The 16193-nt window shown below is 43.9% G+C and overlaps 1 protein-coding gene across 50 annotated transcripts in view; it reads left to right on the top strand.

Moving 5' to 3' along the window:
• The window catches only part of TACC1 (transforming acidic coiled-coil containing protein 1), a 118742-nt gene extending 108538 nt beyond the window's left edge, over window positions 1–10204 (top strand). For 29 of the 50 annotated variants that reach the window (XM_081524049.1, XM_081524042.1, XM_081524045.1 and 26 more), the window contains 3 exons: window positions 721–827; window positions 4035–4155; window positions 5393–5852. In XM_081524049.1, coding sequence (XP_081380175.1) covers window positions 721–827; window positions 4035–4155; window positions 5393–5461 — 297 coding nt within the window. In that variant the 3' untranslated portion in view covers window positions 5462–5852. Of the gene's footprint in view, window positions 1–720; window positions 828–4034; window positions 4156–5392; window positions 5853–8717 lie in introns of those variants that run through there. The other 21 variants (XM_081524031.1, XM_081524033.1, XM_081524026.1 and 18 more) reach the window with 4 other exon arrangements.
• The last annotated feature ends 5989 nt before the right edge of the window (window positions 10205–16193 follow it).

The following is a 16193-nucleotide window of genomic DNA, read 5'->3' as shown; positions in this document are numbered from 1 at the left end:
TTGGCTGCAGCACTCTGGCTTCTCTTCCTGTGGAGCTCAGGCTGCAGGCGCGTGGGCTCCCGCAGTTGCTGCGCTCCAGCTCAGAGGCTGTGGCCCATGGGCTCAATTGCTCCCCGGCATGCGGAATCTCCCCCGACCTGGAATTGAACCCATGTCCCCTGCACTGGCAGGTGGATTCTTATCCCCTGCGCCACCAGGGAAGTCCCGCCCTTCCGTTTTGAATAACTTTGGCCTTCCTAAAGCCAAGTGGTGCTGCTGGAAAAGAACCTGCCCGCCTGTGCAGGAGACGTAAGAGACGAAGGTTCGATTCCTGGGTGGGGAAGATCCCCTGGAGAAAGGGCACAGCAACCCCCTCCAGTATTCTTGCCTGGAGAATACCACGGACAGAGGAGCCTGGTGGGCTCTAGTCCACAGGATCGCACATAGTCAGACATGACTGAAGCGATTTAACACACATGCATGCACACTTCCTGAAGCAAGTGTGTCAGTGTAGCTCACTATCTGATTTGAAAGTTAATACATGACATTATCTACAGTTTCCTCAATAGGAATTATTTGTGCCTTTTTCAAAGTACCATGGAGTCTTATTTGAAGGCATCTGAATGTAATTAGGTTTTCTCATGTTTTAAAAAAGGAAAGCTCCTGACACATGGCAGGTTACTAGTAGAAGAGAAACAAAATGACCTGTTTCTTTCCTTTTAAATTGTCACTTGGTAACAGAATGAAGAAGCCTTGAAAAAATGTGCTCAGGATTACTTAGCCAGAGTTAAACAAGAAGAGCAACGGTATCAGGCCCTGAAGATCCACGCCGAGGAAAAACTAGACAAGTAAGAGCCTGTGGGGAAGAATTTCATTTTTCATGTTGTTGTAGGAAGACCGACAGAGGAAAGAAAAAAAAGAATTACTGTTTTGCATTTGTGTGTGTGTGCTTTTTTTGTTGTTTTGTTTTTCTGGAAAGGCATTTTATTTTAAATAAAGCACTGTGTACCTGTCAGTCCCACACTCCCAGTCTGTCCCTCCCCCTCCGCCCTTCCTTCCTGGTGACCATAAGTTCATTCTCTAAGTCTGTGAGTCTGGTTCTGTTTTGTAAATCAGCTCATTTCTTTTTTTTTTTTGAATAGGTGAAATCTTCCTCTAGTTCAAACATTAAAAAGAATAAAGAGAATACTGAGTAAAGTAAATCAGACAGAGAAGGAGGAATATCATATGACATCCTTTATATGTGGAATCTAAAAAGAAATGATACAAATAAACTTACTTGCAAAACAAAAAGAGATTCACAGAGAACAAACTTACGGTCACTGGGGGTAAGGATGAGGGGAAGGGATAGTTATAGAGTTTGGGATGAATGTGTACACACGACTCTATTTAAAATGGATACCCAACAGGGACCTACTGTACAGGACAGGGAATGCTGCTCAGTGTTATGGGGCAGCCTGGATGGGAAGGGCGTTTGGGGGAGGATGGATACAGTATGGCTGAGTCCCTTTGGCTGTCCACCTGAAACTGTCACAACATTGTTAATCAGCTATACCTTGATATAAAATGAAAAAAATTTTTTAAAAGAATAAAAAGATGCAATCTCTCCCTCCCAACCCATCCTTCTCCCACAGGGTTCCCACCTCTTCCCTCACCCCAGGAAATCACCATCCTTTTACCCTTCTAGACATACATACCCTCCTCTTCCCCCCACCCAAGCTGTATTGGGCTGTGAGTGACGTCGTGTAAGTCTGAGGTGTACAGCGTTGATTTGATGCACTTAACGTTTGCACCACCATCGTGCTGGCTGAGGCTCCATCACAGTCCTATTTTTTTTTTTAATGTGATGAGACTCTCCTTTTTTTTTTTTTTAATATACAGACGGTAGCGTACTCACTGTTTTTCACTCAACAGTTTATTTTGGAAATCTTTCCATGTCAACCCATGAAGAGCCTGCTTATTTATTTACTTTTTAAATCTGGTGTTCTGTTGTTGGAATGTATCCTTTACTTAACCAGTCCCTCCTGTTGAACACTTAGGTTATTCAGCACCTTCTGCTACAAACAGTGCTGCAGTAAAGTAAGTAACCTCGGACGATTATCGTCTGGGAGGCAGGTGAGATCCCTGTATGTGAACTGGCGGGCAAAGGGATTTATGAATTTATAATTGTGATCATACTGTCCAGTTGCCCTCGTTAGACTTTTATTACTTTACAACCCTGCACCATGTGTGAAAGCAGCTCTTTTCTCATGCAGCTTCACCAACAGATCAGGATTCAGGTTTTTGATACATCTAACCAGCGAAAGATGATTATTTCAATTTAGTTGAGTTTTTTCTTTTATTTTGGCAAGCAACAGAGCATTTATTTTATTCAATGTAGTTTCGATTCGTATATTTTATGAGTGAAATTGAGCATATTTTAGCAGCCATCTATACATATATTTGCTTTTCCGTGAATGACTCTTCTTTGCCTGGTTTTCTAGTGTCAGCTTATGTATTTTAAATGTAAATATATTACAGATGACAGCCCTTTGTGATATGAGTTGTGAATAATTTTTCTAGTTTGTTACCTTTTGGCTCCTCCCATAGTGTTTTTTGATATGCAAAAATTTACTTTTATATAGTGTAATTTCTCAATCATTTCTTTTATAGCTTTAGGATCTTCTGTCATAGTGACAAAGATCTTCATCATGCTCAATGTAAAACATTTCCCCATGTTTGCCTTCCAGTACTTTTAATGGCTTAGTTTTCTTTTTGTTTGTCTTTTAAAATTTGTTTTGACTTTAGTTGTAGTATAGTTGATTTACAATGTTTTGTTAGTTTCAGGCAAAGTGATTCAGTTATATATATATGTATATTCTTTTTCAGATTCTTTTCCATTATAGATTATTAAATAAGGCTTAATTTTTTTTATGCTTAAATCTGATGCATTTGGAATTTATCCTGGGGAATAAAGGATCTATGAAGGATGTACCCAACTTTATTTTTTAACTAAAGAGTAATACATCCTTGTACATTCTGCCACCTTCCTGTTTGTAAAGCCTTGTAAGTTCCCCTTTTCCCTCCCCACCCCTAGAGGTATTGGTATTAAAGGTTTATTTTGCGTCTTTCTAATCTTTTCTATGAGCCTTTACAAATACTACCCAATGGCTTTGGACTTTAAAAAAAAAATACAGTATTATACAGGTTTCTATTTTCAAGTAATCATATATTATGGCCATTTTTTTTCGTGTTAGAACATATTGCTCAATCTAATTATTAGTTTGTAGACTATTTCATTCCTTTAGTGGACGGGCATTTCACCCTTTTCCTGTTGCAAACAGTGCAGCAGTGAACACCCTGTGCGCTCAGCGTGGTGCTGGGGAGCGTGCTCCTTAGGGGAGATTGCCAGGATGGACTCGCTGGGCCGGAGGCGTGCAGTAGTTCCTGCTGCACCGCGTCCACAGAGAGGGCTGTGCGGGCTTTCTTTCCCCGTTAGCACTCGAGCCAGTTACCTTATTACATCTTGGGCCAAGATCATCCTGGCTAATTTTTGCACGCCTCTGATTACAGTGAGTTTTTAGCATCTTTTCGTCAATTAACTGTTTATCAAATGACATATGTATTTTTTAAATTTTCCTTTTGCATCTCTTCAATAAAGTTGCCTGTAGGTCTGTGTTTCATAGATGCCAACAGTTAGTATCTTGACTTGTTAGCTGTGTTAATCCACGAAGATCCTGCTTACTGTTGTACTGGGTTTAAAAAAAGTCTAAGATTGTTATAGAAACTGGCCTGTGATTCCATTCCCAGGTGGCATGTGAATTTTGAAGGGCACTGTGTGCCTTGAGATAAATTCTGCCAGTAGTTTGCACCAGGGAAATCTCCTTAGCAGTTATGTGTAATTAAATTTTTATAAATTAAACTTGAATCCTGTAGCTCACTGATTCCCATCTTCCCTCTGTGGTGAAGCCAGCTGACTTAGTTCTGTGCCACACATGTCAGCTGGTAGCATCCTGGCTCTTGCGCCATGACTGATGACAAGCCATGTGTTTTTTTGTCCCTTCCTCCCATAACAGAGCCAACGAGGAGATTGCTCAGGTTCGAACAAAAGCCAAGGCTGAGAGCGCGGCTCTCCACGCGGGGCTCCGGAAGGAACAGATGAAGGTGGAGTCCCTGGAGAGGGCCCTTCAGCAGAAGGTACGAGGGGTGGGATGTCATGCCCAGGAAACCTTTGGTTTTCCTCCTCAGCCGTGGCTCCCTCATCTTGGGTCTGGATGAAGGAACCTTGTCTCTTTGCTCAGACACTCCAGTCCACTGACTCGAGTGGAGACAAAGGAGGGAGCGTGAGTGGGACCCACCCACAGGCAGGGCAGAGGGAAAGTTGCGTTCAAAAGCTCAGTGGACCAAAGGCTTCGGCTCTGAGGCTGCCTTTTTTCTCTTTTCTTTTTTCTTCTGTAACACATGAAGCCATCGTCCCACTTCATTGCAATTTTGCCCTCCAGGAGCCAATAGGCAAAACCTGGAGGTGTATGTGGTTGTCTCGACTGGGGATGCTGTGGACATCTCGTGGGTAGAGGCCAGAGATGCTGCCAAACATCCTAAGGTGCACAGGACACCCCACAATCAAGACCCGCCCTGCCCCGATGTCAACGGTGCCATGGCCTAGAAACTGCTACATAAGCAAAACCCATTGCTGCTCAGTGATTCTTAGACTTCATTCTTTGTGCCTCTTCTGTTTTTGTTACTGTCCTTCCAAACATGTTTTCAGGCCTGTGGCACCTGTTCCACCAGGGCAGGGGTTTTATTGGGGGGTCTGATAACCCCAGAGATGGTGGCCCTTGGCATTCTTAGCCTCCAGAATCCCAGGTCCCTGGAGATGCTGATGGAGCAAGTGAGGCCCAGATATCTGGCATTTCTAACAAATACCCCCAAGTAATTCCCATGATAGCAAGGAAATTTGAGAAACAAACTTCAGAGGGCCAGTCATTACACTCGCCCCTTACTCAGTCTAAGCAGAACTTGGCAAACATATGACCATTTCCTAGGGGAGAAGGTATAGAGCCTTCCTTTCTTTAAAGGGCTTCCCAGATGGCTCAGACAGTAAAGAAACTGCCTGCAATGCAGGAGACTGGGATTTGATCCCTGGGTCAGGAAGATCCCCTGAGGAAGGGAATGGCAACCCAGTCCAGTATTCTTGCCTGGAGAATCCCCATGGACAGAGGAGCCTGACAGGCTACAGTCCACGGGGTCACAAAGAGTTGGACACAACTGAGACGACTAACAAAAAACTTTCTTTAAAAGGGTTTCTGATGCAGAACAGTGAAGAACCACTGAGTCAGGTGCCTAGAGAGGGTATGGGCAGTCTAAGGACGATTTCACTGTAATCCTTTCTTCTTGGGACTTACAGTGCAACATCCCATTGTTTGTTTTTCAGAACCAAGAAATTGAAGAACTGACGAAAATCTGCGACGAGCTGATTGCAAAGCTGGGAAAGACAGACTGAGTTTCCCCTGTAAGCTCAGCAGATCTGCATTCGGCTGCTTCTCTCGTGACCACAATTATCTTGCCTTATCCAGGAATGATTGCTCCTTTGCAGAGAAAAAAAGAAACATTATGAAAGCACATGCCTACTGCTGCCTGTCCCGCTTTGCTGCCGACACGCCCGCCCTGAGAAAACCCTGGAGGATTCATCACACAGACACGGAAAGAGTGGCCCGAACATCCTGTCGATGGGCTCTGGGCAGGATTCTCTATCTTTGGTTCATTTTAAAGTCTTCTTTACTTTGCCCAGGTGCGTTCAGTTTATGATTTGATGGCTATTACTTGGGACCATATTCTGTTCACCTGATTTTTTTTTAAGTTTATTTATTACATCTTTTACATTTAATTTTCAATATTAGTGGTTTTATTTGAGATGATTTGGCCTATTGTTACTTCCAGTTGAGTACCTGTTTATAGACACATTCACTCTCTCACACACATACACACATATTTATACATGATGCTGGTTTGTTCCTCCTGCCCCCCGGAAGCATAGTCAAATAAGAACTTCTCTACAGAAAGGCATATTTCCATAAATGTAAAACCCTATTTTAAAACAGAGTCCTGGCTCAAAATGTCAATTGCAGAATTTGGGAGGTTGAAGAGGTGAAGCCCCCAGACTCCACGTGTGGCATGGCTCCTAACCTCAGACTCAGGTGTCACTTGGGGGAGACTTGGCCACAGCGTCCTGTCCCCCTCCCCCCAGGTCTGGACGGCCCTCAGCCTGGGTGCCAGCCGCCCCTCTGGGGTTAGTCCTCAGACCCAGGGGATCTACTTTGTTCCCTCACACCTGGGGTTCAGCAAGTCTGTCCTGGAGCCATCAGTCGCCTCTACTTCCATTTGTTGCTACAGAGTCAACGTTTGCTCTTTATTGTCTGTTTGAGATATGCAAAGGAAATCTGCTTGTAAAAGGTTTAGCCGGACCTTCTTTAATGAACCCCATTAGCAACTGTAAGGGAAAACAGCAGGTTGGATTTTTGCAAGTGTGATGAATTATTCTTCAGATTTTTTTTCCCCAAAAGCACTCCCCCCCCAAAAAAAATCCTTTCAAGCTGAAAGATAGTAGAATTTAGAATTTTCAACCAAATGGGCAGGAAAATCACATGAGCCACTCCCCAAATCAGTGCATTTTGAGTATTTTTAAACCACAGCCCTTGAAAACTGGCGGAGGGAGCAGACCCCTACTCACAAAACCAAATTCCTCAAGCTGTTCCTGGACTCCATTCAGAGTGGCGGGGAACCTTAACCCCCGAATGGAAATTTTCCGTGTGAACCCCCTCCCATTCAATAGGCAAAACCAAATCCACGAAGGCGTCTTAAAGCGCTCTTTTATCTTAACCTGAACACCCAGAGCGTCTTCATGGTGACATGTGTTATCTCTAGTACACGTAAGTTGTGGTACTTTTCTTGTAAAACTATCGCATGATCCAACTTCAGCAATGAATTGTGCCTCATGGAGACCCTCCCTCGCTCTCTTAAGATGACCTTTTCTTTAGCCATGTACTGTTCACATGGGTGCAATCTTTAGCCCCAGGGAGGTCAGTAATGTCTTTTAAAGCCAGAAGTCCCATTTTACTGATACGCATTTCCCATAATTGGTGCTTAGGCTGTATTTTAAAGCCTACTGTCTTAACATTTTGTACAAAAAAAAAAAAGGCAACAACAAACCAGAACAGCAGAAATGATCTGTGTTTGGAGAAGTGATTTGACAATCATTCGGGCCCTGGAAGCAGTCCCTGTGGTTTGAAGTGAGTGCCCTGCTGTAGCCTTTGCCCTGGAGGAGCAGTCGTCTCAGGCGGTGTGACCATACCCTCTTCCAACCCTTCACAACTAGAGAAACTCACTTTGCAGTTTTGCAGAAAGAAACGTTGCTAAACCTCTTTGCTGCTGTGTTTTGGTGACGTATCCATGTTTACTTGTTTCGTATTGCTCTGTTTGACCCATGAAAGGCTTATTATCATGATCTCCATTAGAATCCCACAGTCCTCTTTTTTTAGGCTTCTTGCTTGCGCAGAAAAAGAAAAAAAGTAGCTGTGTGGTGAAACAGAGGTGATGACAATCCTTCCTGAGCACGCTGGTAGGAAGAGACCCCTGAGAAACTAGACCCTACCAAGCAAAGTCACTGCGCAAGGAAAGCAAACGGCCCACATTAAATAACATTTACCACTGGCCACTCAGCCATGGCCATTACAAGGAAATGGTCTTCCTTCTGATTTACTGGATGGATAGTCTCCTGCAGGAAGAAAAACGTAGCATGTACAGCTGTCACATCAAGAGAATATACTGAGCAGATGAAGTATGTTTATTTAAAAAAAAAATTAAGGGAAGGAGACCCTCTCTGGGGAGTAAGAATATAGCCTAGAGTTTTGCTTCAAAACACCAGTGGGCCAAATTACTTGTGAATTGGGCAGTAATTCACCCCGTGACAAACATGATGGGGAAATGAGAAAAAGCTGCTGGCCTGGACAGTGGTTTGGGAGCATGAGTGGTCTGGTTGAGGCTCTGGATCCAGAGCCGTTTTTTTTGTTTGGTTTTTTTTTTTTTTCTAATTTTTGAGTTTGCCAAAATGTAGCTAGTCTTTATCTAAAAGTGTTTTAATTGGAGGATCTAACGTAACCAGACTCCTCAGTCAGTCACTTGGTTGGCTAAGTCATTGACAGACCTCATGACATTTACTTTATTTGGAGATGCTCCTGGAAACAATGAGAAGCCCACTTTGCTCGTGGCTTCTAGTGTCCTCAGACCCAGCCCAGATTAGGAAGCGCTGAAGCACGTGACAGTGAGAAGCACCGAGGACCTGGCCGCCTTCCCAGGTGACGTGGAGTCCAGGGGAAGATTCACACTGGGTTTTGGAGCATGGCTCAAGTCAGATCTTACCAGCCAGTTACCCTTTCTTCCCATCCCACGCTTTCTGCAACCCTCACACCAATACCTAGACACTTTTTAGCTGGGTCCCAGATTCATCCTGACTGGTTGTAAGCTGGGAGAGTGAACTGCGCCAGATACCCCTGGGCTGACTCAGTGCAGCCAGAGGGAAGCAGTCATTGTACCGACAGGTAACAGAGGACTCGATGACTCTGAAGCTCAAAATGGAGTTGTCAGGAACAGGAGTTTGGCGAGTCTGAGTGCGCTAACTGGAAATGACGCAGCATGTCCTTTGTTAGTGAGTAAAATCCCTAAAGCTGCCTTTTTTTTTCTCTTTTGGTTTTTTGCTGCAGTTCATAGCTGTCTCGTGAATCGTCCACGACTGGTGTTCTTTGTAGTTTTGTTGACTGTGCAAGTTTGCTCTCGGACGTGGGTGGTTTCTTACTTGATCCTCTTGTTGGGAAGAGAGAAACTAGACGTTGGAAGGATTCAATGATTCAGGCAAAGCATTTTAAAGTAAAGATGTATATATTCTGAAGAATTAAAAAGATGGCAGATTATTATTTCCTTATTAAAGAACAAATAACAGTCTGGGAATCCCAGAATGTCAAGCCAAAGGTCTATAGGGTCATCTTCTTCAAAGCTTTTCATGAAGAAGTATTTCAAGGAGACTTCTGTCCAAAAAGGTTTGACTGGCCTCCGTATCCCGGTGACTTGAAGAAAGCAGTCTGTCTCTCAAACCTTGAGTCTCCCATGTAGAAAAAGCAAAGGAATAGACGTAATAGAGCCCTCTCTCTTAAGATCTCCTCTGGAAGGTCGTATGAATGACAGTTTCCGGGGAAGACTCCCTGCCTAGTGCCCAGAGCTAGCATTCTGGAGACTAAAGATTGCACTTTTCATAGTTTTTTTCGTCCAAATGCAATCCCATTTCTGTGCCTCTTAGCATGCAGTTAGATTTGGACTAACAAGATTCCTAAGGAATGACTTTATTAACTATAATATGGTTACAGCTACTATATATACACACACACACACACACATCTGTACACACCCTCTGGTTATAGTTGTACCGTGGAGATGGGGTGAGCGATGCTGGCCATGGCAGTCGTCCATCCAGCCCTCTGACTGAGTCGGCGAAGGCCAGGCCCAGCGCTGAGGTGTGGCCTGAACCTTCCCAGTACCCATTCGTCACTTTAGAATCGTAAAAATGCCACTTTTCTCCCCCTCTGCCTTTTAGCGGCATCTGAAATGTGCTCCACAGAGTATCTCCCTGTCCCGCTGTTAAGTGATGCTCTATGAATAATTTTCAAGGGGACATATAAAAATGTGAGATCTGAAACCACCCCCCCACCTCCCCCCCACCCCCCGCCCGCCAATGCAGGGTGGTCTGCAGGTTTTACACCCTCAGCCTCAGGCTTGGTCCTCCCACCCAGTGAGACAGGATCCAGGCATTTCTTTCAAATCTCAGAGGTTGCAAACTTTTCAGTGTCGCTTGTAGCAAGTGTGTGTTTGCCAATAGACACCCCTGTGTACTTACTAATGTGCCAACAAGTAAATGTTAATTAATTGCACATCTGCTTCCACTGTGTTCCCATGGGTGCCATGAAGTGTGTGAGGAGCCTCGTCTGGAGGAATCTAACGCTGCATTGACTACTGCTGTCAGGATTGTGTTGTGTGGAATAATCATCAACATAAATTTTATATGCACAAGTGATTTCCCTTTTATATGTCAGGTAAATATTTGTAAAAGTTATACTCACACAAATGAAATTATTATAATGATTACTAATATATTTTTTCCATGTTTCATTGCCTGAATAAAAACTGTTTACCACTGTTAGATGTGGCTTGTGTGGAGACTTCTTCCCCCACCCCCCCACCCCCGGTTATAAGTCACTGTATCCCCAAACATGAAGATTCATGACAGCCTCGCTTTTATGGGCTCCATATTTCAGTCTAAAAATAGAAAAGAAGACATTTCCACTACACTCATTTTGTGAGGTTTTATGCATTTGGTTGGGTGTGTTAATTAAAAACAAATGAATTTTGGAATTCGGACCTTGCCATATAAATTTCCATGCCTTTGCATCTGTGCAAACAAAGTATTTGACTGTGCACTTCTTGCTTTTGCTTACAGACTGCCTGTCTGCCCCAGCATATGTCAAGCTGTAAAATCCTAAGTCACCCCAAGCTTTCTGGCTCTTGAAGGACACAGGGTCAACCCGAACTGGGTAAACATTGCAGCACAGCCCACGGAAAAGAGATGATGTTTTATGTTTTTTTCTAGGTTAATATCAGGAAAAAATGTTTTCAGTATTAACCAGACCAACTCTCTGCTTCAAGGAGGGGAGGACTGGTCAGGGAATGTCATGAGTTCTTTTACAGGAAAAGATAAATTAAGAGGCCAGTTAAGGTTCCATCTACAACTTCAGTGGGGATCCTAAGGAAAACCAGAGCACTGTCAGTCTCTTAGACGTGGCAGCCTCTGAAGCTTTTAAAAAGAGTATTTCTCCCTTACGAACCCCCTCAGCTGCCCAGGGGGAATCTTGTAAAATGACCAAAGGAAGGACTTCCCAGTGGCTGGGACTCTGTACTCTCGGTGCTGGGGGCCTGGGTTCGATCCCTGGTCAGGGAACTAGGTCCCACATGCCTCAACTAAGACCTAGTGCAACTAAATAAATAAATTTTCTTAAAGAAATGACCAAAAGGTGGCATGGCACTTAATAAATTAATACATACATAATAAATATAAGAGAAAGTGCAGTAGGAAGTAGAATGCATTACACAAAAGAAATCTTGAAATTCATGGAGTTTCCAATATAAGCAAATGTGTGCTAGGTCATGATGAAAGAGTATTTTCCTGGGACTTCCATGGTGGTCCAAGAGTTAAGACTCCATCCTTCCACTGTAGGGGCACAGGTTCAATCCCTGGCCAAGGAAATTCCACTTGCCACTCACGTGGTACGGTCAAAAAAAAAAAAAAAATTAGAATTTCTTGCTGTGGCTGGTGGTCAAGTGTGAAAAACTTGATCCAGTCGACAGAGTCACTTTACTATGGGAGACCCGGCGGCCCCGAGAGAGCGGTGTGGTGGCCGGGACTGCAGAGCATCAGTGCTCTCACTCAAAATGGGAACAGAATTTGCTGCCTCTTAGTCCTTTGTTCTGCCTCTTAGTTCTCCACCTCCAAGTGCTCCCAGGTTTGGATGGTAGTGTGTGTATATCAGTTTCTAAGTCGAGGCATTTAAGGACCAATCAAAACCAAAGACCTTTTTTTCTACCTCCATTCATTTACAATATACTGCATTTGCAGAGTTAAAGTGAAACAGGCAAAAATCTCTGAGACTAAATGGGGGTTTGCTCTGTGAGTCGGGTACTCAAACCGGGGCTCTGTAACAACCTGGAGGGGTGGAAAGAGGTGAGAGGTGGGCGGGAGGTTTAAGAGGGAGGGGACATATATACCTATGGGTGATTTATGTTGATGTATGGCAGAAACGAATGCAATCATGCAGAGAAATTATCTTTCAATTAAAAATAAAATCGAAAAGATTAAAGAGAAGCGATGGAATCTTGTAACAGGGTATCATTTCCCACCAGTCAGAGTGGTTATCATTTAAACATCTACAAATAAGTGCTGGAGAAGGTCTTGGGAAAGGAAGACCTATACTGTCCGAGAAAGTGAAAAGGGTATAGAGCTACATGCAGGACACTATGGAGCTCCTTTAAGACACCGAAAGTCAAGCTATCAGATGATCAGGCAATTCTATGCCTGGGTATATACGCTGCAGTGCTGGCTTAGTCATTAAGTTGTGTCCGACTCTTGCGACCCTATGGACTGTAGCTCACTAGGCTCCTCTGTCCATGGGATTTCCCAGGCAGGAAGACTGGAGTGGGTTGACGGAGAAAGCTTTAATTTGAAAAGACATGGGCACCACAGCACTCAGTACTTAAAATAACCAAGTCACAGATGTGATGAAAAATGTCCATGAAAAGATGAGAGCATGAGGAAAAAGTGGTGCAGAGAGAAAACGGACTCTGACTGAGCCGTGAAGAAGAGTGGAGTAATGTCCACCCCGGCAACACACACGGACCCATGTATGATCACACTAAATAAAATAAGACATCATGTAATGTCACTTAATGGTGGAATCGAAAACAACAAAATGAACTACATTTCAAAAGAGAAATAGAAAACAAACGTATGCTTACCAATGGGAAAAAGTGGGAAAAAAATAGAAATTAGGAGGTGGAAGAAACCTATACGCACTAACACATATATAAATAGTTCACGAGCAAATGTGCTTTAGAGTAAAAGGAATACTACTCAACATGCTTCAATAACCTGTACTAGAACATAAGCTCCAAAAACTTCTCTGCGACCCCATGAACTGTAGCCGCCAGGCTCCTCTGTCCATGGGGATTCTCCAGGCAAGAATACTGGGGTGGATTGCCATGCTTTTCTCCCAGGGGATCTTCCCAACCCAGCGATCGAACCCAGGTCACCCACATTGCAGGCAGATTCTTTACCATCTGAGCCATAAGGGAAGCCATGGCATGTGTAGATGTCAATGAATCTGTCTTCCCACAAAAGAAGCCACACTGTAAGTCAATGATATTCCTATTAAAAAAAAAAAAGATTAAGATTGGCTTCCCTGATAATTCAGTTGGTAAAGAATCCACCTGCAATGCAGGAGACCCCAGTTCGATTCCTGGGTAGGGAAGATCCCCCGGGGAAGGGAAAGGCTACCCACTCCAGTATTCTAGCCTAGAGAATTCCATGGACTGTATAGTCCATGGGGTCGCAGAGCTGGACACAACTGAGCAACTTTCACTTTTATAGCAATTAAATAGAGAAAAAAAAATCTCTGAGACTAGTAACCTAAAGAAATGTTTTGAAGTTTCCCTGAAACTTCACTCCACTATAAACAGTATGCTAATGGAAGCTATTCTTTCCCAGAAACTAAAAACCCTTCGCATCAATCAGCCAAGAATGTGGCTGGCTTGTGAACCCAGGTCTCTTTGATCTCGAATCCCACTTTTCTTCAGGCCGCTACGGGTCGTGTTGGGCACACTTTGGAAGACGTTCCTTACCAGGACTCAGGAGCAACTCTGGCTTCACCAAGTGAATTTTCTTGCTGGTTTCTCGTCTCAAGTGAGAATATTTCAGTGAATGTCGGAGAAGCCATTGCATAATCGGGTCACCAAAGTTTAATAAGAACACAAAACCTAAAGACGCATAATTCATTGTTATCTTGGAAAGGCACTGGGAGGGGAATCAGAGCTCTGGTTCTTCTTTCTGCCCTCTTTGTTTGCAGAAAGAGCTTTAGCGTGAAGGCTAGATGTGCTTTCTAGTCCTGGTTTTGGTCAGCTGCCTTGACCAGGCCCCTTAACCCCCTCCTTTGGTCTAAGGATGCTAGCAGGCCCTTTCCTGTGATCTGTGATTTTACAAGTCTGCCTCAAGTGCTAACTATAAGGCCACAGTCCCCCAGTTTTTCTTTGAAAATCATTCTGAAAACGCCTGTTGTGAGATGCCCTGAGAGTAGTGGACTTGCCATAAGATGGTGGATCCACAGGACTTTCTGCCGTGTTCACTGTGGTTACAGTGTTTAGAGAAGTGAAGGCCAGCCAACATCACCAGGGAAGGGAAGAGGCCTGGACCCAAGTCCCAAGCGAACAACTAAGCCCATGCCCTTGTGTTCTCTGGCCACTGTGGCTCCCTGGCTCAGCTGTGTCCACTGCATGGACAAGCTGGGCTCTATCCTCTGAAGCCTCCCCCAAGAGTGAAAGTGTCATGTTACCGGGCCCTTTCCAGATCCTCAGACAGCAGTACTGTAGAAATGAGTATCACTTCCCCAAGACTCAGGCAAGAAAAGCTTTTAATTAGCCAGCTGTGCTTTTTGATAAAAGAGATAGTTTGTGCCCAAGGGTGAAGGTGGAAAAGAAGTGCCAGCTCCTGGAGTAGAAGGAGTGAAAGTGAAAGTGTTAGTTGCTCAGTCGTGTCTGACTCTTTGCGACCCCACGGACTGTAGCCCACCGGGCTCCTCTGTCCATGGGATTCCCCAGGCCAGAATACTGGAGTGGGTTGCCATGCCTTCCTCCAGGGGATCTTCCTGACCCAGGGATTGAACCTGTGTCTCCGGCATTGCAGGCAGATTCTTGACCATCTGAGCCACTAGGCTTCTAAAAGGGAGGTTTGCCTTTTGATCACTGATAATTTCTAGAAATCGTCATACTTCTTTGATCACCTTCAAGTGGCTCTTTGGTGGCTATCAGGAACAGGAAAGGCTTCTGTGAGGGCAAAGAAATACATGAGCATTTTCTGCAATAAAGCACCAAAACAGAGGTTAAAATTGATAGTGGAGCTTCTTGTCTTGTGGCAACTAAGTATACTGGTGAGTGTAACAGAGATAAAGTAAATCTTTTGTTCCTTCAAGCCTGTTTTTTTTCTCTGGACTCAGACCTCAGAATCTTTGTTTTGTTTCCAAAGCCTGTTTTGCCCAATGCTGTTCCCTGGTCCTTTTCCAGAATGGCTGTGCTCCTGTCCTCCTGCCTGAACTACGGCTGCTGGACCCACCACCCAACGTTCCCCCACTAACGTGCCCACAGACCCCGCAGCTCAGTTGCACGCCCAGTGCAGGAGGCCAGCCTGTCTTATCTGCATTTCTGAGAAGAAGCTGACTAAATGTGTCCAGGTCTTAAGATATGCAAACTCATAATCACAAATATTCAACCACAAGACACTCTGTAGATTCAAAAAGGCGTTTTTGTGCTAGATACCCAAACTGACAGCACAATGAGTGAATTTGGTGGTGCATTCAGGCATGCTCGCAGTATTTTACTGAAGTCTCTGCATCCCCAGGCAGACCAATCCAGACCGCGTGGTGACAGAACATGATGTGCCTTCTACTTCACTGGAAAACTGGCGCTGAAAATCTGTCTTTTATGAAGTCTTGATTTTTTTTTCCTGACATTGTTTGTCTTTCTCCCTTTCAAGTGATCTTTGTAACATCAGTTTTAGGCAAAAGTACGTTGGGGAATTCCTCTGTGGTCCAGTGGTTAGGACTCCGCGCTATCACTACCGAGGGCCCGGGGTTCAATCCCTCGTTGGGGAACTAAGATTCCACAAGCTTCACAGAGGGGCAAGAAACAAACAAAAGAAGGAGGGAGGCAGGGAGGAAGGAAGGAAGGAAAAAAGAAAACAATAAAACAAAAGTAATCACAAAATTTTGATTTTATTTGCTGCAACAGTTTCTAATGCAAATGTGTGAGAATGGTCACTGGGGGGCCCCAGTCCCACAGCTTACAGTCAGCCTTTCACGGATGGTGGTTTTTAAACTGTCAGGTCAAAACTCACTTAAGAGGATATGGATTAGAAAAGTACAGAAAACTGCTTTCGTAAGAGTCAACAGTGAGGGCAAGCATTGTTTTGGGAGACTTCTGTTTCATTTAAACATGCATGTGTGTGTACTGGCTTGCAATTTTTAATGTCTTAGCTTGGGGGCCTAAAAAAGCCAAAAAAAAAAAAAGTTTGAAAGCCACTAACTTTAGGTTATGGGGGCAAGAGGGGTTGTGGACTCAGTCAGGGTTTTATGGGAGGAAAAAATAACTTCCGTTCACATTATCCATCTTTGAAAAGTAAACTACAGAGTTCAACCACTTAGTAACCAGTAACCACACAGTTTATAATAACTTAAAGAAATCAAAACTTTAGCACATGAAGCTGCCTTCGGGAAAGAGGACATGATAACCATTTCTTTCTAACGCTGATTTGTGTATTAAATGGCAGAAACCAACACAGCATTGTAAAAAAATTTTTTTAATATATTTAAATT

Source organism: Giraffa tippelskirchi, chromosome 8 (genome assembly GCF_054371585.1).
Source record: "Giraffa tippelskirchi isolate mGirTip1 chromosome 8, T2T-mGirTip1v1.2.pri, whole genome shotgun sequence".
In the NCBI taxonomy this organism is placed as follows: Eukaryota; Metazoa; Chordata; class Mammalia; order Artiodactyla; family Giraffidae; genus Giraffa; species Giraffa tippelskirchi.
The sequence above is the reverse complement of the archived record's forward strand: the minus strand, read 5'-3'. Positions and strand labels throughout refer to the sequence as shown.